Source organism: Neltuma alba, unplaced genomic scaffold, assembly GCF_004799145.2.
Source record: "Neltuma alba isolate B1F8T4 unplaced genomic scaffold, ASM479914v2 tig00003226_pilon, whole genome shotgun sequence".
Lineage (NCBI taxonomy): Eukaryota > Viridiplantae > Streptophyta > Magnoliopsida > Fabales > Fabaceae > Neltuma > Neltuma alba.
The window spans coordinates 67,398-85,993 of NW_021633195.1; the positions used below are offsets into that span (position 1 = coordinate 67,398).

At 35.8% G+C, this 18,596-nt stretch overlaps 1 protein-coding gene across 1 annotated transcript in view; it reads left to right on the plus strand.

Annotated features, from left to right (window-relative positions):
- Positions 1 to 10,081: 10,081 nt before the first annotated feature.
- Positions 10,082 to 18,596, plus strand: part of LOC114740980 (uncharacterized) — a 41,706-nt gene continuing 33,191 nt past the window's right edge. The window contains exons 1-5 of the mRNA XM_028929235.1: positions 10,082 to 10,232; positions 10,371 to 10,449; positions 10,906 to 11,130; positions 11,299 to 11,377; positions 11,798 to 11,977. Coding sequence (XP_028785068.1) covers positions 10,082 to 10,232; positions 10,371 to 10,449; positions 10,906 to 11,130; positions 11,299 to 11,377; positions 11,798 to 11,977 — 714 coding nt within the window. The remainder of the gene's footprint in view (positions 10,233 to 10,370; positions 10,450 to 10,905; positions 11,131 to 11,298; positions 11,378 to 11,797; positions 11,978 to 18,596) is intronic.

Below are 18,596 nucleotides of genomic sequence, written 5' to 3' on the forward strand. Positions count from 1 at the left end.
TAGGGTAAAGCTAAAGAACAAGTGTTGGAAGCCATAGAATCAAAGTTGCAATTTTTGGATTTTGAACCCTAATGGTTCGGCCCAGCTGAAACTAAAAAAAGGGATTTTATTTTGTTAAATCCAAGTAGATATTTGGAATCTACATGAAAAATCATGTAAGAATGAGTCAAGAGGGAATTTTTAGGGTTTAAGGAAACAAACTCTAAAATTTAAAGAACAAAGGTGGATGCTTTAAGGGACAAAGGTTGTCTTTGAGTTATGTTGTGGACTTTTATGTGGAATGGTTGATGATTCTTGCTACCCATTTTGTGGATTGCCATGTTAGGGTTTGGCATTTATGGAAGCAAGAAAGAAGAATAAGAAAATCAAAGAGCATTGGATCAAGGTAGTAAGATTTAATTAACCTTAATGTTGAGTGTTACATTGATTGCTATGCAATTTCATGTGCTATTATGTGGTTAAACTAGATGATGATGATGATGATTGTGTAGCTATACTCCTTGCTTTATGTGCCTTGACTATTGCATGTTAGAGTACTATATGTATGAGGTAAAGTAGTTCCCTATTAATAGCAAAAGGTTGGAATGCTTGTAATTGATGCATATTAATGTTTTGGTTGATTGATCTTGCTACTGGGATTTCTTAAAATCTCATCCCCCAAATACAATCTAACATTTTAGGACCTAAAAATTCCAAGAGCAAGCTGCAGATTGGAGGCTAAATTATGGTTCACACCATAAAAATTCGTGGACTTTTCGTTATGTAAATATTCGGCTGGACAGTGTTGTAATCCCTAAGCAGGATGTCAGTTTAGAGCCACGTTTTATTAAGTTGGTGAATGAATTTCTGCACGAAATTTAGTATGGTTAAATTTGACGTCATGAGCTTCAAATTGATAGGCAGTGCGTTAATTTCATAAAAACCTGATACTTTTTCAAATGGAATTGGTTCATAAGATTATTTTTCCTTGAAAAAGAATTCAAAGAGCTTTTTATAGAATTTTGAACCACTCCATTTTGATTCTTTTAGATTAAGTTATGAATTTTTGAAGTTGGGCCAGAAAATTGAATTTTTACCCTATGAACAGTAAAAATCTGAAAATTAGCGTTTTTCATGAATTTTTGAGCGCAAGACCATCCAATGTAGTCTAAAATGGTTCTAATTAAACCCTAAGTGGATCTCATAGTAAGGTGTGACATTTTGGGAAGATAAAAATGAGAAAACTAAATTAGGGATCTAATAGAAAATAATTATAGAGGCCAGAATACTGTAATTATAGAAAAGAAGTTAAACCCAAAGTCAAAGTACACCGATAAAGCAAGACTAGAGTCTTGCAATTCAAATGGTTCACATTTAGCCATGTGTCAAGTCTCTAATGGAGAGGATTTGAACTTGCCAAATGTCATTCCTCAAATGGAGAGGATTTTGACTTTTGGTAATTAATTTCATTTGGATTTAGTTAATTATGAAAGAGAAAGTAAGATTAAAGGGGGTAATGACACTTGGAATTGCATCTATGATGGTGGTTGGGATATTTTGGCTCATTAAACAAGCACTCCTCCCCCTAATTTTAGATGTTATGTTCAGCCAAGAGGAGAGAAAGAGGGAAAAGAGAGAATTTCAAGAGGAACCAAGGAGAAAGGCATCAACTTTGAGTATACAAGTGAGAATTAAAGTTAGTTCTTGGTCCTAAATGGATCCTTGTCTTGTTTTCTTGCTTTGTATGGTTGAAAATTCTGTTTCTTCTCCTTATTGGGTGCTGGCCGAACTGATTATCATGTGGGGGAAAAAGTTATGTTGGTCAAACTTGCTAGAACACTTCAAAGCATGATATTTCCTAGTGGTTGCACGTGATTGTAGGTTGTTTTTGAAGTGTTTTCTTTGTTGTTTCTCTTGAGGTTTATTTCAGCCAAGGTAGTAAATGAACCCTGGGATGAGTTTTTCAATGTTTTAATGCTTCCTTTGTGCTAAAAATGAAAAATAGTGTAGGATAAACCTAAAAGAACAAGTGTTGGAAGCATTAAAATCAAAGTTGTAAATTTTGGTTAAGGAACCCTATTGGTTCAGTCAAGAGAAAACTAAAAGGAAGAATTTTATTTTCTTAAATCTAAGCATATATTTGGAATCTACATGAAAAACCATGTAGGAATAAGTCAAGAAGCAATTTTAGGGCTTATGGAAAACAAAGTTCAAAAATAAAAGAACAAAGGTAGAAGCTTTAAGGAGCAAGAGTTATGTTTAAGTTGTGTTCTTGCTTTTCCTTAGTTTGGTTAATGATTCTTGCTGCCCTTTTTGGTGGATTGTCATGCTAAGGTTTGACATTTGTAAAGGAAAAGAAGAGAAACAAAGAAAGCTCAAGCTTTTGGAGCAAGGTAGCAAGTTGAACCTAACTACTAATATTAACTTGGCATTATTGATTATTGCATGATTAATTGCTATTATGTGGATGAACTTTCTTGATTGTGATGTGGCTGCTCTGATTGAGTTTGCCAAATGATAAGCATGCTAGTTCACCAATAGTAGTTAATGTCGTTATGCACAATGATGATGCTTATTGATGATATAGTTGGTTAATTTGCTATTGGGATTTCAATAAAATCTTATCCCCCAAATGCAACCTAACATTTTAGGGCCTAAAACTTCCAAGGGCAAGCTGTAGATTGAAGGTTAAATTATGATATCATACCATAAAAAATTCGTGGACTTTTGGGTTATGTAAATTTTATGCTGGGCAATGCTGTAAACCCATTGACACTGTCATCTTTAAGCGATGTTTTCATTAAGTTCCCAAACGCTTTTAATCATGAAATTTGGCATGATTGTAGATCAACGTTATGAGCTTCATTTTGATAGCTAACACGTTAAAAATGGCCAACTACATGATTTTTTAGTGATTTTTTAAAGTTAAGGTTCAGAATCTGGAAAAAGGGTTTTGCCTAATTGACAGAGGTGATTCACAAAAACTTGATGCTTTTTCCAATAGAATTGGTTCACAAGATTATTTTTTCTTGAAAGAGAATTCAAAGAGATTTTTATAGAATTTTGAACCACTCTATTTTTATTTTTCTAGATTAAGTTATGAATTTTTGAAGTTTGGCCAAAAAACTGGAATTTTACCCGATGAACAGTAAAAATCCGAAAATCAGCATTTTTTGGGATAAAATTGAGCCCAAGACCATCTAATTGGTCTAAAATAATTTTAATTAAACCCTAAGACGATGTGATAGTAAGGTGTAACAACGCCACTGCCTATGGAATTAAGCAATTTTAGTACAGAGGGTCCTTTTAATAGGGATATGGTATTGACAAGTGTACCCTGATAGAGATTGAATACAAGGAAGGTCTTGACTATGAAGTACCTCTCCAAGATTAGATGCGCTCCTCTGCCACAGAATTAATACTGATCTTATGAGAGCAAGTTAATCTTGACAGAAATTATAGATGAATAGCCTGAATGGAGTTGATAGTGATATATCCCCCATCGGTAGTACTGGAAATAGTGGATAGATAGTTGCTCTGGTATGAGCAATGCATCCTCTCACGAGGACAAATCCTCTAACAAGGATAACGGGAAGCAGCCGAGGCAAGGCACGGAGTGGATCTTATCCTGAGGAGAACGAAACTGGTCAAGAGTAATGGCAAAAGTATTATGAGGTAGATACATGAGACTCCTCGAACTTAATAGGGTACTATAATATGGTGACGAATAATGAGAATATGATGATATAAGTCCTCTCCCGATACTATTTCAAATTGATAAGAGGTAGTAAGGACTATAAAGTCCTAATGCAAGGCAGATCAACATTAACATGATGACAAGCTAATAAGCTCTACAGATGGGCCAGTGCCTGAAGATTCAAGAGGTACCATGATAGCATACCAGAAGGCATTCAATTTGGAGGTCATGAAACCCAAATAGCACTCAGCCCAAATAGCACTCCAAAGTATTCAAGGAATTTATAACTCGAGAATGCTTACATGGATCATTCCTTGGATAATGACATGGACACGTGGAGCTTGACATGACATATGGAAGGCCACCCTAAAAGCCACCATGGCATGTTAGTCATTGGAATATGAATACTTGGACCTTGTGGAAGACAAAAGCATATTCTAAGAGCCTAAAAGGAGCGTTTGAATTCAATTCCCATCTTATTTCCATCCACTTCATTTCTTATCAATGCTTCTACCCCTTCTGTTGTTTTTTTAAGTGACTTTGTTTATCCTTGCATTAGGAGGGAAAAAACAAAACAAAAAAGAGAAAAAAATCGTGCCAAGAAACAAAAAAAATTCATCCAAAAAAAGAAAAAAAGTGATGTTATGCTGAAAAGAAAGGGTGAACAAAAAAAAAAAAGAAAAGAAAAAAAAGGTGCAATTGTGTTAGGAGAAAAAGGCAGAACAATTGAAAAAAAAGGAAAAAAATTTAGAAAGTTAAAACTTGATACGAGGGGATGTACAGACCAGCTAGAAACAAGTATAGGAACGGAATGAGACCCCAAGAGAACCTGCCTCTTGTAAACCTAAACACAAAGAATCAAACAGATGATTGAGGTAGGACCTTAAGAGAACATATCTCTTACAACCTTAGCCATGAAGACACCACAAGGCTGATCAATCCCTTGATACTATCACGTATTCTCACAAGAATATTAAGATACAAACAAAGCTCATACAGAGAGAAATAAAATTCTCATATTATTCAAAATCATCTCTCCTCTAAAAAGAGTACACATGAATTATTTATAAACTAAGACTCTTGAAAACCCTAGTATCAAAACCCTAATTAGTTAACCTAAGCCATATAAGCCCATTATAAGCTATTAGAGCCTAAAATACTAACTAAATAAAATGCATCAAAAATAGATGCGAAAATACATTAAAATTGGGAAAATCAGAAGACCTTCTAGAACACTCTAACTTGCTAGCCAAGATAGAATAATCTAGATCACAAACTACCTAAGAGAATCCCATCATTAATGAGAAGGATCTTTATTTGACTCTACTAATTAATGAAATACATATTAGGTAAGTCTTTGCCTTCAAGAAGCAATTAATACAAAATAGGAAATTGTAAAATAGAAAACTAATTAAAACAAACAGAATTCTATCTAATGTCATATTAGATCACTCTTAATGCTTCTTAAATCTTCTTGGATCTTTCGAATTGATCTTCATAAATGCTATTCACGTCCATAAGTATATATGGGTCTTTTAGACATCTATTTGGCCTTGAATATGGTTTAATCACATTCTGAAACTCCCATGGTCCATAACATAATGTATTTGGGCCCCAATTTAAAGGATTATAGCTCTAATACACTCCTCCATACACATAATTGTGTTGGGCCTTTAAAAAGAATGAAATTGACTTCAAATGCTCTTTTTGGGCTCTTAGAACATGCTCTTGTCTTCCTCAAGGTCCAAGTGTTCATATTCCAATGACTAATATGCCATGGTGGCTTTCAGGGTGGCCTTCTATATGTCATGTCAAGCTTTGCATATATCCATGTCATCATCCAAGGAATGATCCATGTAAGCATTCTCGAGTTATAAAATTCCTTGAATACTTTGGAGGGCTAGTTGGGCCTCTAATTGAATGAGTGCTAGTTGGGCTTCATGACCTCCATATTGAATGCTTCTTGGTATACTATCATTTAGGGGAAAGTGACCTAAAGTAGCTAAACTCAAGGGTTAAGGAAATATGAGAAAGGTAAGAATTTTGAAGTTAACAGGAAGCATTAAGGAAGGTCTAAGAAGACAATATTGGTATCTGTGATCAATCTTGGGAAATGATTAGTCAAGTTATCTATGAAGTGGAGATGACTTATTTTATTACTCAATCCTGTGGTCTAGGATCTCCTAGAGGTCTTAACATGGCAAGTGATGATGAGGATAATAGTAATGGTAATGATGATGATGATGATAATGAGAATGACAAGGATGATATTCCAAGGTCACAGTAGATCCTAAAGAGGCTTACAATGAAGCACAGCGGCTCCCAAGGTCGTGTTAGACCAAGCCTAAAGGGAAGATGCTAAGCTGAGAGGGTGATGCCTCTTGAGGTATGAGCATGAGATGACATGCTAAGCCATGAGGGTGATTCCTCTTAAGGCTTGATAACAAGATGACCAGGGATGAGTTTAAGATATAAAAGGCCCCTCTAGTAGTTAACTAGTACAGAGAGAGTACCCTTGACTTTTTCATAGATACCATTGTTGTCGATTAGGCCAAGAGCTATAAGTCCTGAATAGTATGCATTTAGGCAAGCTAATTGTAAAAGGAGAAGGTAAAAGAAGAAAAATAGACCTTTAAGGTAAAGAGAAGATGATTGAATGTGCCAACACACTTGTTAAAGGTAAACGTTGCCTGTGATAATAGTTACCATTCCAACATACCAGTGGCTTTGTGTGAATCCTTATACGGCAGGAAGTGCTGATTACCACTGTGTTGGACTGAACTAAGAATAAGAAGAGTTTATAGTCCACGGATGGTGAATCAAGTTTCAGGGCAAAGAAAGATGAATCGACAAAGATTATTAGCAGTATAAAGTAAACAGAAAAGCTATGCAGGCGTACAAGGGAAGCCATTAGAGTTTGTGGTTGGAGAGACTAACCACAGGAATGGGTCAAAAACCTAAGGCGAAATATGAAGATATAAAGACCCTTCCAAATTTTGTTAAGAGTTAAGCTGGTAACTTATAAATTGGCCCTAACCCCTAATCTTGATTAGATACATGATGTCTTTCATGTTTCTTAACTGAAGAAGTACCGGTCAGATCCCTCTCACATCTTGAAATATGAAGATATAAAGCTGCAAGATAACCTTACTTTTGAGGTAAAACCAATAAAGATCGTGGATCAACGAACTAAGCAGCTATGGAATAAGACCATTCCAATAATCAAAGGTGATCTGGATAGGTCTAACTCAGGAAGAGGCTACACGGGAAAAAGAAGACAACATGAAGGTTAAATATCCAGAGTTATTTCTATAAGGTATGTTTTAAATTTCGAGGACGAAATTTATTTTGGGAGGAGAAAATGTCACATCCAGCAAAAATTAACCCACGCAATAGATATGAAAGATTAAGTCAAGGGCCAAAATGAAAGGTAGACTGGCTAACAAAGCCAGGCATGACATAAAATCCAAATAGGGTGCGGATTGATGTTTTTAGAATTATCAGTTTAGAAAAGGCAAAATGAAAAAATTCTAGAAAATGGTAAAAAGGTAAATTAGGGGTTTTGGAGCCTCAATGGAGGCCCTAGAGGTGAAAATGGTCTAAAAATAGTTTATTACATAATTTCCTAAAAACGGAGGTTTTTCGAGAAAAAAATAGTGAAAAGTGAGTGAAAAATAATTATTATAATTATTTAATGGCCTCAATAATTCTGGAAAAAATGTGGAATAATTATCTAAATATTTGATAAAATTTATAAAATTGATTTCAGGCACTGAAAGCATAAGAATTAATTTTAGGAAATTTATTCCCAAAAGTCTTACGATAAAGCCCGGAGGAAATTCAAAATAAATTGTTAAATGTGGAGAAAAATTCTAAAATTTTCTAGAATGCATTCTTATATTAAAATAGAATTTTTTATGGAGAAAAATGTGATTTCGGAGGCCTAGCAAAGTTATAAAAAGTTATAAGTAAATAGTAATTGATAAACTTCCATATTGGTTGGAATTGATATCTAAATGGTGGGCCAACTTTTTAGACCATTCCAGCCCAGAAGTGGGCCCCACATTGGGCTAAGAAAGCCAAAAATTCGTGCTAGTTATATGAGGGGATGTACGGACTAACTAGAATCAAGAAATAAACAGACGGTTGATCTGGGTAGGACCTTAAGAGACCCTATCTCTTACAACCCTAGCCATGAAGACACGACAAGGTTGATCAATCCCTTGATACTGTCGAGTATTCTTACAAGAATACAAGAATGTAAGCAAACCTCACACAAAGAGAAATTGATGGAGGAGCATGGTGTGATCAGGAGCACAGGCAAGGAGCCCAAACAAAGAAGTCCAACATTCCAAAAGATCCGCTACAAGGCATTGGAGGCCCAATGACAAGAGCAAGGACCAAAGCTATGAAGGAGGCCCTAAATTGTCTAATAAGAGAGCTAAAAGAGCTGGAGCCCATTTATTTCGAAGAAGCACATTTTAATGAGCCTAAAAGGAGTCCAAAAATGGTGATCACATTGCTAGAAGCCCAACAAGATGATGTATAAGGCCCATGTGGGGTTCAGATTGAAGAATTCACTTAAAATACCATGTGACAAGCATGTGCCTTGGGCAAGGGTCATAAGTGACGTCCAAGAAGGATCAAGAAGGCCTCATTATGAATTGACTATTATTTAAATTCATTTTTTTGGTCAAGAAGTGTTCTAGAAGATCATGTTTTGATCTACTTTTCTATTTTTAAATAGCAGACTTGTTTTTGAAGTTTAAGTTATTTCCTTTTATTTCCATGTAATAAATGGTGCCTCCCATAGTCAAATAATCATAAATGAGGCATCCTCCCTAGCATTTATGTCTTAGGATGCTGATTCTAGAGTGTTCTATTTTGCCTATATATAGGCTACGTTTTTTGTAATTGAATTCAGATTTAGATGAATTAGAATTGAGTTTATCTCTCTCAGTGTGAGCTTTGCTTGCATCCTTATATTCTCGTGAGAATACTCGACAGTATTAAGGAATTGATCATCCTTGTGGTGTTTTCATGGCTAGGGTTGTAAGAGACAGGTTCTCTTAAGATCCTACCTAGATCAACCGTCCGTCTGTTACTTGATTCTAACCGGTCCGTACGTCCCCTCATATCAAGTGGTATAAGAGCTAAGGTTTGCTAGCTTTTAAGTTCTATCCTTTTGGTGTTTTCATTTTTTTTTTGCTTTCTATATTGCTTCCATTTCCCTTTCGTTTCCATTCTCCTCATTTTGTCTCACTCCTTTCTTCCTTATTTCCATCCCTTTTATTATTTTTTTTCATTTTTTTTTCCTTTTCATCTCCTTCCCACCCATTGTTTTTTTTGTTCATTTGACTTGCTTTGTTCTTTTGAGTAGCAAAAACAAAAACAAAAAAAGAAAAAAAATTCGTGAAAGAAAAAGAAGAGAAAAAAAGTGCTGTTGTGTTGAAACAAAAAAAAAAGGCTATAGAATTGCTGGAAAAAAATTCAAAAATTGAAAAAAAAAAAAGGGAAAGAGTTTCAGATTTTGGAGATTGCAACATAAAAGGCAAGTTTCCTAATTTGAAAGAGCTTCCATTTCAAGTCACAATTAATTTCCTAAATCTTTATACTTGGGTGGTAAGACTCCTACTTTCCTATTTCTACTTTTCTTTATTTTATCTAGTTTCCTATTTTGATTTCCTTTCCTTTTCATATTACTTTCCTATTTTCTTTCTTCAAGTTTCCTTCTTTCTTTTGTTTCCTATTCCTTTTCCTTCCTTTTGCATACTACTTTCCTAATTTCAGTTCTTTTCTTGCAAGGTACTCACTTTCCTAAAGTTGTCTCAAGGTAGTACCTTTACTAATTACTTTGTTTCCTATTTTCCTTTACTTTCACAACTTTATTTTCATTTTGCAATTTCTGCTTCCCTTTTCCACGTTTTTTTTCTATCCATTTTTTTTCCATCATAAACTTCTTCTCTTCTCATTTTTCCCCTCCTTTCATTCCATCCTCACGTTTGGCCTATCCTTCTTCTTTCATCTCTTATCTTTTCCCCTCTTTCACATAGTTGCTGGCTCTTACAATTTCTGGTTGTGAAGGTTACCACTTTCTAATATTGTCTCTTGGTTTTTGTTGAGTTTCAATCAATAATACTATAGGAGACAAGCTTGAGTGGTAAAAGGCAAGAGTATTTTACTTCAATATAAAAGCCAAAGTTGAGAGAAACACGAGTGGCACCAAATTGATTGAGTGGCACACGCGAGCAGAGTGGTAAGGTCCTTTATTTCTATTTCTTTTCTCTTTGCTTCAACTAACATCTCAAGTTAAAGATGAGCAGGAAAGAATCCAATAATGAAGAATTCAACACAGATATCAAAGTATTCATGAGGGCTATGAGAGATGAGTTTCTCAAACTCAAGATGGAAATGGAAGAGTTAAAGATATCCAAAGCAGATAATAGTGATGACGGGGTGATTAGATCTGATTCGTCAACTTCAAAGAGCAGGAGCAAACATTCCAAAAATGACACAGCCATAATTGATCCGAAGATCAAGTATCCTACTTTCAAGGGTAATACTGATCCAGACAAATATCTTGATTGGGAGATGAAGTTCGAACAGATTTTCAGATTGAATGATTGGCCTTAAGAAAAGAAGGTAAAATTAGCTTCATTTCATTTTTCTGACTATGCTACTATTTGGTGGGAAGATTTGCAGCTTAAGAGACGCCTTAAGGGCAAAGGTCCCCCTCGTACTTGGGAGAAGCTAAAGAAACTCATGCGCAAGAAGTATGTTCGTAGTTTCTACTATCAAGAGCTTAATAGAAAGTTGCGACTGTTTAGCCAAGACTCTATGATAGTAGAAGAGTATGTACATGAGCTTGATCTTCTTAAGATGTGTGCTGGAGTACAAGAAGATGAAGAATCAAGCATGAGCAGAATTATTGATGGTCTAAGACCTGAAATTAGAGACAAAGTTTAGATGTACACTTTTGTTGATAAGGAGGAGTTGGTGCACAAAGCCATCAAAGTTGAAAAATGGTTTAAAGAGAAACACTCCAAATCCTCATCCCATGGCTGGAGGGACTCTAAACCAACCTCCAAGTGGAAGGATTCCAAGGCTAAGGATGCAGCAAGATTCACCCCTAAGGCCAAGGAGGAATCAAAGCCTAAGGGTGATGGTGGTAAGAAACTTGACTCTAAAACTTCTTTTACTGATAAAACCTCTTCTCTTAAATGTTTTAGATGTCATGGAAAGGGGCATATTGCTTCCAAATGTCCCAATAAGAGAGCCATCATTATCAAAGACAATGGTGAGTATGACAGTGAATATTCTAGTGATGATGACATGCCCTCTTTGGTGACTGACTCTGAATTGGAGATTGATGAAGCTGAACCTGTTACGGGAGAAGCATTGGTGGCTAGAAGATACCTAAATATTCATATAAAGGAAGATGATGAGAAAGAGCAGTGAGAGCTTATCTTCCACACTAGGTGTTTCATAAAGAATAAGGTATGCAGCATGGTTATTGATAGTGGTAGTGTTACCAATGTTGCTAGTACCTTACTTGTTGAAAAGCTGGACTTGCCTACTATGAAGCATCCTAAACGTTATAAATTGCAATGGTTGAATGATAGTGCTGAGGCTAAAGTCACTACGCAGGTTTTGGTTTCTTTTTCTATTGGGAACTATCATACTGAAGTTCTATATGATGTGGTTCCAATGCTTGCTAGACATCTCTTACTCGGAAGGCCATGGCAATTTGATAGCAAAGCTCACCATGATTGTTATAAAAATTGTTATTCTATACCATTCAATGGAAAAATCATTGTATTGAAGCCTCTTAGGCCAAAAGAAGCTTATGAGGACCAAGTAAGGATTGAGCAGGATTGCAAAAGAATGAATGAGTTAAAAGAAAAGGAGAGAGTGGAAAAGAAAGAAACTAAAGAGAGAGAAAAGAAAAAGAAAGAACATGAGAAAAGTGAAAAAAAGATAGAGAGTTTAATTTCTGGAAAAAGTGAGGTTAAGAGAGCACTGTTGAGTGAGCAAGTCTTAGTGCTTGTGTGTACGGATGCTTATTTTTCCCCTAACGATCTTAACCCCTCTTTGCCCTCTAGTGTTGTGTCTTTGTTGCAGGAATTTGGTGATTTATTCCCAAATGAGATACCTGATGGGCTTCCTCCCTTAAGAGGAATTGAGCATAGGATTGATTTTATTCCTGGAGCTTCTCTACCTAATAGACCTGCTTATAGAGCCAATCCTGAGGAAACTAAAGAAATTCAACGCCAAATAGATGAGCTTATGAGGAAAGGCTTTGTGAGAGAAAGCTTGAGCCCATGTGCTGTTCCAGTACTCTTAGTGCCTAAGAAAGATGGTTCGTAGCGAATGTGCGTTGATTATAGAGCCATAAATAAAATAACAGTTAAGTATCGCTACCCCATTCCCAGATTAGATGACATGTTGGATGAGTTGCATGGTGCTACTTTATTCTCTAAAATTGATCTTAGGAGTGGTTATAATCAAATTCGCATGAAAGAGGGAGATGAATGGAAAACAGCATTTAAAACTAAATTTAGATTGTATGAATGGTTAGTTATGCCTTTTGGGTTAACTAATGCACCTAGCACTTTCACGAGCTTGATGAATCATGTTTTTCGTTCATTTATTGGGAAGTTTGTGGTTGTCTACTTTGATGATATTCTTGTATATAGTAGAACAATAGATGACCATGTTATTCACTTGTATGAGGTGTTTCGAACTCTTAGGGAGAATAGCTTATATGCTAATTTTCAGAAATGCTCCTTTTGCATGGATTCTGTTGTGTTTCTTGGTTTTGTTGTAGGTGCTCAAGGGATCCGTGTGGATGAGGAAAAGGTGAAAGCTATAAGAGATTGGCCAACCCCAAAGAATGCCAATGAAGTCAGGAGTTTTCATGGACTAGCAAGTTTCTATAGGAGGTTTGTCAAAGATTTTTCAACTATTGCTGCACCTCTAAATGAGCTTGTTAAGAAGCATGTGACATTTAAATGGGGTAAAACACAAGAAATAGCTTTTAATACCTTGAAAGAGAAATTAACCAATGCACCACTTTTGTGTTTACCTGATTTTAATAAAGTTTTTGAAGTTGAATGTGATGCTTCTGGGATTGGTATTGGTGCTGTTCTAATGCAAGAGTCTAGGCCTATTGCCTACTTCAGTGAGAAATTAAGTGGAGCTTCTTTGAATTACTCTACTTATGATAAGGAACTCTATGCTTTAAAACGAACTTTAGAAACATACAAGAAATAGCTTTTAATACCTTGAAAGAGAAATTAACCAATGCACCACTTTTGTGTTTACCTGATTTTAATAAAGTTTTTGAAGTTGAATGTGATGCTTCTGGGATTGGTATTGGTGCTGTTCTAATGCAAGAGTCTAGGCCTATTGCCTACTTCAGTGAGAAATTAAGTGGAGCTTCTTTGAATTACTCTACTTATGATAAGGAACTCTATGCTTTAAAACGAACTTTAGAAACATACAAGAAATAGCTTTTAATACCTTGAAAGAGAAATTAACCAATGCACCACTTTTGTGTTTACCTGATTTTAATAAAGTTTTTGAAGTTGAATGTGATGCTTCTGGGATTGGTATTGGTGCTGTTCTAATGCAAGAGTCTAGGCCTATTGCCTACTTCAGTGAGAAATTAAGTGGAGCTTCTTTGAATTACTCTACTTATGATAAGGAACTCTATGCTTTAAAACGAACTTTAGAAACATACAAGAAATAGCTTTTAATACCTTGAAAGAGAAATTAACCAATGCACCACTTTTGTGTTTACCTGATTTTAATAAAGTTTTTGAAGTTGAATGTGATGCTTCTGGGATTGGTATTGGTGCTGTTCTAATGCAAGAGTCTAGGCCTATTGCCTACTTCAGTGAGAAATTAAGTGGAGCTTCTTTGAATTACTCTACTTATGATAAGGAACTCTATGCTTTAAAACGAACTTTAGAAACATGGCAACATTATTTATGGCCCAAGGAGTTCATTATTCACTCTGATCATGAAAGTTTGAAGTTTCTAAAGTCTCAAGGTAAGCTTAACAAGAGGCATCCTCGCTGGTTGGAATTCATAGAGACGTTTCCTTATGTGATCAAGCATAAGCAAGGTAAAGAGAATGTTGTTGCTGATGCTCTTTCTAGGAGGTATTCTCTTATCACTTCTCTTCATGCTAGATTACTTGGATTTGAATTATTGAAAGGGTTGTATAACTCTGATTGTGATTTTTCCAAAATTTGGCTTTCTTGTGAAAAGCATGGGGTGAATGACTTTTATAGATCTGATGGGTTTCTTTTTAAAAAAGATAAATTGTGCATTTCCAATTACTCTATGCGTGAGCTGCTTGTAAAAGAAACTCATGGTGGTGGTTTGATGGGTCACTTTGGTGTTGACAAAACATTAGCTATTTTGAATGAACACTTTTATTGGCCTCATATGAAGAAAGATGTCATTTCTGTTTGTACCAAATGTGTCACATGTAAGCATGCAAAGTCTAAGGTTCAACCTCATGGCTTGTATTCCCCTTTACCTGTGCCTTCCCAACCTTGGGTAGATATTTCTATGGATTTTGTGTTGGGTTTGCCTAGGTCTCAATCTGGAAAGGATAGTGTCTTTGTTGTGATTGATAGATTTAGTAAAATGGCTCATTTTATTGCATGTTCTAAAACAAATGATGCAGTCCATATTGCTGACTTGTTTTTCAAGGAAATTGTTAGGTTGCATGGATTGCCCAAAACCATTGTGAGTGACAGGGATGTGAAGTTTCTTAGCCATTTTTGGAGGACTTTATGGAGTAAGCTAGGAACTAAGTTGTTATTTTCTACTGTGGCACATCCCCAAACTGATGGGCAAACTGAGGTAGTCAATAGAACACTTACTACCTTGTTGCGTGCAATAATCCAAAAGAACTTAAAGAATTGGGTCAGTTGTCTGCCTCATATTGAGTTTGCATATAACAGAGCTGTTCACTCTTCTACTTCCTTCTCTCCATTTGAGGTTGTCTATGGCTTTAATCCTTTATCTCCTTTAGATATATTACCATTGCCTTCTAATGAGCAAGCAAATCTTAATGGCAAGAAAAAGGCTGAGTTTGTGCAGGGATTACATGCTAAGGTGAGAGCCAACATAGAGAGGAAGAATGAGCAATATGCTAGGCAAGCTAACAAAGGTCGTCGGAGGATTGTCTTTGAGCCTGGAGATTGGGTTTGGGTATACCTGCGGAAGGAGAGATTTCCCGATCAACTGATATATGGTACGGATGCGGATCGGCTAGAAACAAATCAGGAAACTAGACGAACGATCGAAGGTAGGACCTTAAGAGAACTTGTCTCTTACAACCCTAGCCATGGAGACACCACAAGGATGATCAGTCCTTGATACAGTCGAGTATTCCCACAAGAATACGAGGCGGCAAGCAAAGCTCACTCAAGAGAAATAAAATTCTCTAAAATTCATTCATTCAAATCTGATCCCCAATTACAAAAAATGTAGCCTTATATAGGCAGTAAAAGAACAATCTAGAATCAAAAACCCTAAGTCATAAATGTGCCTTAATGATGATTGACTATCTTGGTTGGCACCAATTAAGGCTAAAGGAAATAGGAAATTACCTTTTCTTGAAGAAAAAGGCTGCTACCTAAAAATAGGAAACTAACCTAAAATATTCTTATGCAATCTTTGACCAAAAGGCCTTATTTAATGCAAATAAAAATGGAAACTTAAAAAAAACGAAATTAAACCATAACTAATACATAAAGACGCCTTCTTGATGCTTCTTGGACCTTCCAAATAGATCTTCATAATTGCTATTCACGTCCATAAGCATGTATGGGCCTTTAAGACACCCATTTGGGCTTGAATATGGTTGAATCACGTTCTGGAACTCCCCTGGTCCATAACACAATGCATTTGGGCCCCAATTTAAAAGATTATAGCTCTAACGGACTCCTCCGGGCACATATAATTATGTTGGGCCTTTTAATAACATAAGAATTGGCTTCAAATGCTCCTTTTGGGCTCTTAGAACACATGTTCTTGTCTTTCTCAAGGTCCAAGTATTTATACTCCAACGACTCATATGCCATGGTGGCTTTCGGGGTGGCCTTCCATATGTCACATTAAGCTCCGCACGTGTCCATGTCATCATCCAAGGAATAATCCATGTCCTCCTCCATGTAAGCATTCTTGAGTTATAAATTTCCTGAATACTCTGGAGGGCTTGTTGGGCCTCTAATTGGATGAGTACTACTTCGGCTTCATGACCTCCATATTGTATGCTATCATCAACGCAAATCTAAGTTACATCCAAGAGGAGATGGCCCTTTCCAAGTCTTAGAGCGGATCAATGACAATGCTTATAAAATAGATTTGCCTAGTTCCTATGGTAATGTTAGTGGTACTTTTAATGTTGCTAATTTGTCTCTCTTTGATGTTACAGATTCGAGGACGAATCCTTTTGAGCAAGGAGGGAATGATGGAGGAGCATAGTGTGATCAGGAGCACACGCAAGGAGCCCAAACAAAGAAGTCCAACATTCCAAAAGATCCGCTACAAGGCATTGGAGGCCCAATGACAAGAGCAAGGACCAAAGCTATGAAGGAGGCCCTAAATTGTCTAATAAGAGAGCTAAAAGAGCTGGAGCCCATTTATTTCGAAGAAGCACATTTTAATGAGCCTAAAAGGAGTCCAAAAATGGTGATCACATTGCTAGAAGCCCAACAAGATGATGTACAAGGCCCATGTGGGGTTCAGATTGAAGAATTCACTTAAAATACCATGTGACAAGCATGTGCCTTGGACAAGGGTCATAAGTGACGTCCAAGAAGGATCAAGAAGGCCTCATTATGAATTGACTATTATTTAAATTCATTTTTTTGGTCAAGGAGTGTTCTAGAAGATCATGTTTTGATCTACTTTCCTATTTTTAAATAGCAGACTTGTTCTTGAAGTTTAAGTTATTTCCTTTTATTTCCATGTAATAAATGGTGCCTCCCATAGTTAAATAATCATTAATGAGGCATCATCCCTAGCATTTATGTCTTAGGATGCTGATTCTAAAGTTATTTCCTTTTATAGGCTACGTTTTTTGTAATTGAATTCAGATTTAGATGAATGAGAATTGAGTTTATCTCTCTCAGTGTGAGCTTTGCTTGCATCCTTATATTCTCGTGAGAATACTCAACAGTATCAAGGGATTGATGAACCTTGTGGTGTCTTCATGGTTAGGGTTGTAAGAGACAGGTTCTCTTAAGGTCCTACCTAGATCAACCGTCCGTCCGTTACTTGATTCTAGCCAGTCCGTACGTCCCCTCATATCAGAAATAAACTTAATTCTTATTCATCTAAGTCTGACAAGTACAAAAAACGTAGCCTATGTTATAGGCAACTATAGAACACTCAAGAATCAAAATCCTAAGACATAAATGCTAAGATGATGCCTCATTGATGATTATTTAACTATGGGAGGCACCATTTATTACATAAAAAGAAAAGAAAATTACTTAAATTTCAAGGATGAGTCTGTTATCTAAAAAAATAGGAAACTAAATCAAAACAAAAGGTTCTAGAACAATCATTGACCAAAAGCCTTATTCAAAGTAAATGAAAATGCAAACTTAAAAAAAAATTAAATCATAACTAATGTATAAGGACACCTTCTAGATGCTTCGTGAATGTTTTTAAATGTTTTTGGATGTCACTTATGACCTGTATCAAAAGGGAAGAAATTAAAATTTTTAAAAATCTTGTGAACACAATATTTACTTAGGAGAAGAATCTTGTATGTGAAGTTATTGGTCCTTGCTAGAACTTGAGAGGGGTCTTGATTCCTTAAAGTCACATGAGGATACTCTAATATTGGAAGTTGGTGAAAAATGCTTTGGGTTAGAAATCTTTTCTTTCTCATATGCACCCAAATATAAATGATAATTTGAACCTCTTGTGTAGCTATAACATAGCCTAGAGCAAAAACAATATCCACATAATAGGAAAGCCTCTTAACCACCACATGCGTATGATAAGAACACCTATGAACAACAAAATTCATGTAACAATTAAAATCCAATGCGTGAAGTTCAAGGCATCTTAAAGAAAACAAGTCATCAAGAATAACAAGATTTAGGCCATCAGAATGAGCTTCAATATTGTTTGAATGACACAAGAATCCATCAGATGGCTCTTTAGGAAACAAATTAAATACCTGCAACATAGTAGAAACACAAGGCAAAGAATGATTAAGATTGGTAGTAATTAAAGAAATATCCTTGCAATCACTCTTAACCTCATTTTTCTCACAATTCTTTTCATGTTCTTTCCACTCAAATCAACACTTTCATTTTTACTCTCATTATTTTCACAACACTCAATGCTCTCTATTGCACTTGTTTCTTTGCTCAAACTCTCTTCTTTTTCATAATTATTCAAACTAATAGAGTTATTGTCATTTGAATTAGATAAGGAGATGACATCTTTCTCTTAGTTATTCTCCTTTGAAGAGGAGCGTTTTCTTTCTGAATGCTTCTTTCTCTTGAGTTCTTGCTTATGCTAGCCAAGTAGAGAAACAAAATCATTAATCTCCATGAAACTGCACATTTCTGCAACACGAGCTAATCTAGGACTAAGCCCACATATAAATGATCCATAGTGGCTTCTGGAGTCTCTTTCACACCAGCTTTAATCATAGTTAACTCTATCTCATGGTAATAATCCTTAACATTCATGGAGCCTTGTTTTAATTCCTGTAATCTTCTATGTAATTCTCCCTTAGATTTGGAGTTGCAACTATACTTCAAATGGTCTAGTTCAGCATTTAGCTTTTGCACTTCTTTTAAGAAGGACTTGAGATCTTCCCTAAGTTCTTTGTGACCATAAATTTTTTGGTGCTTGAAAGATTAGAAATAGA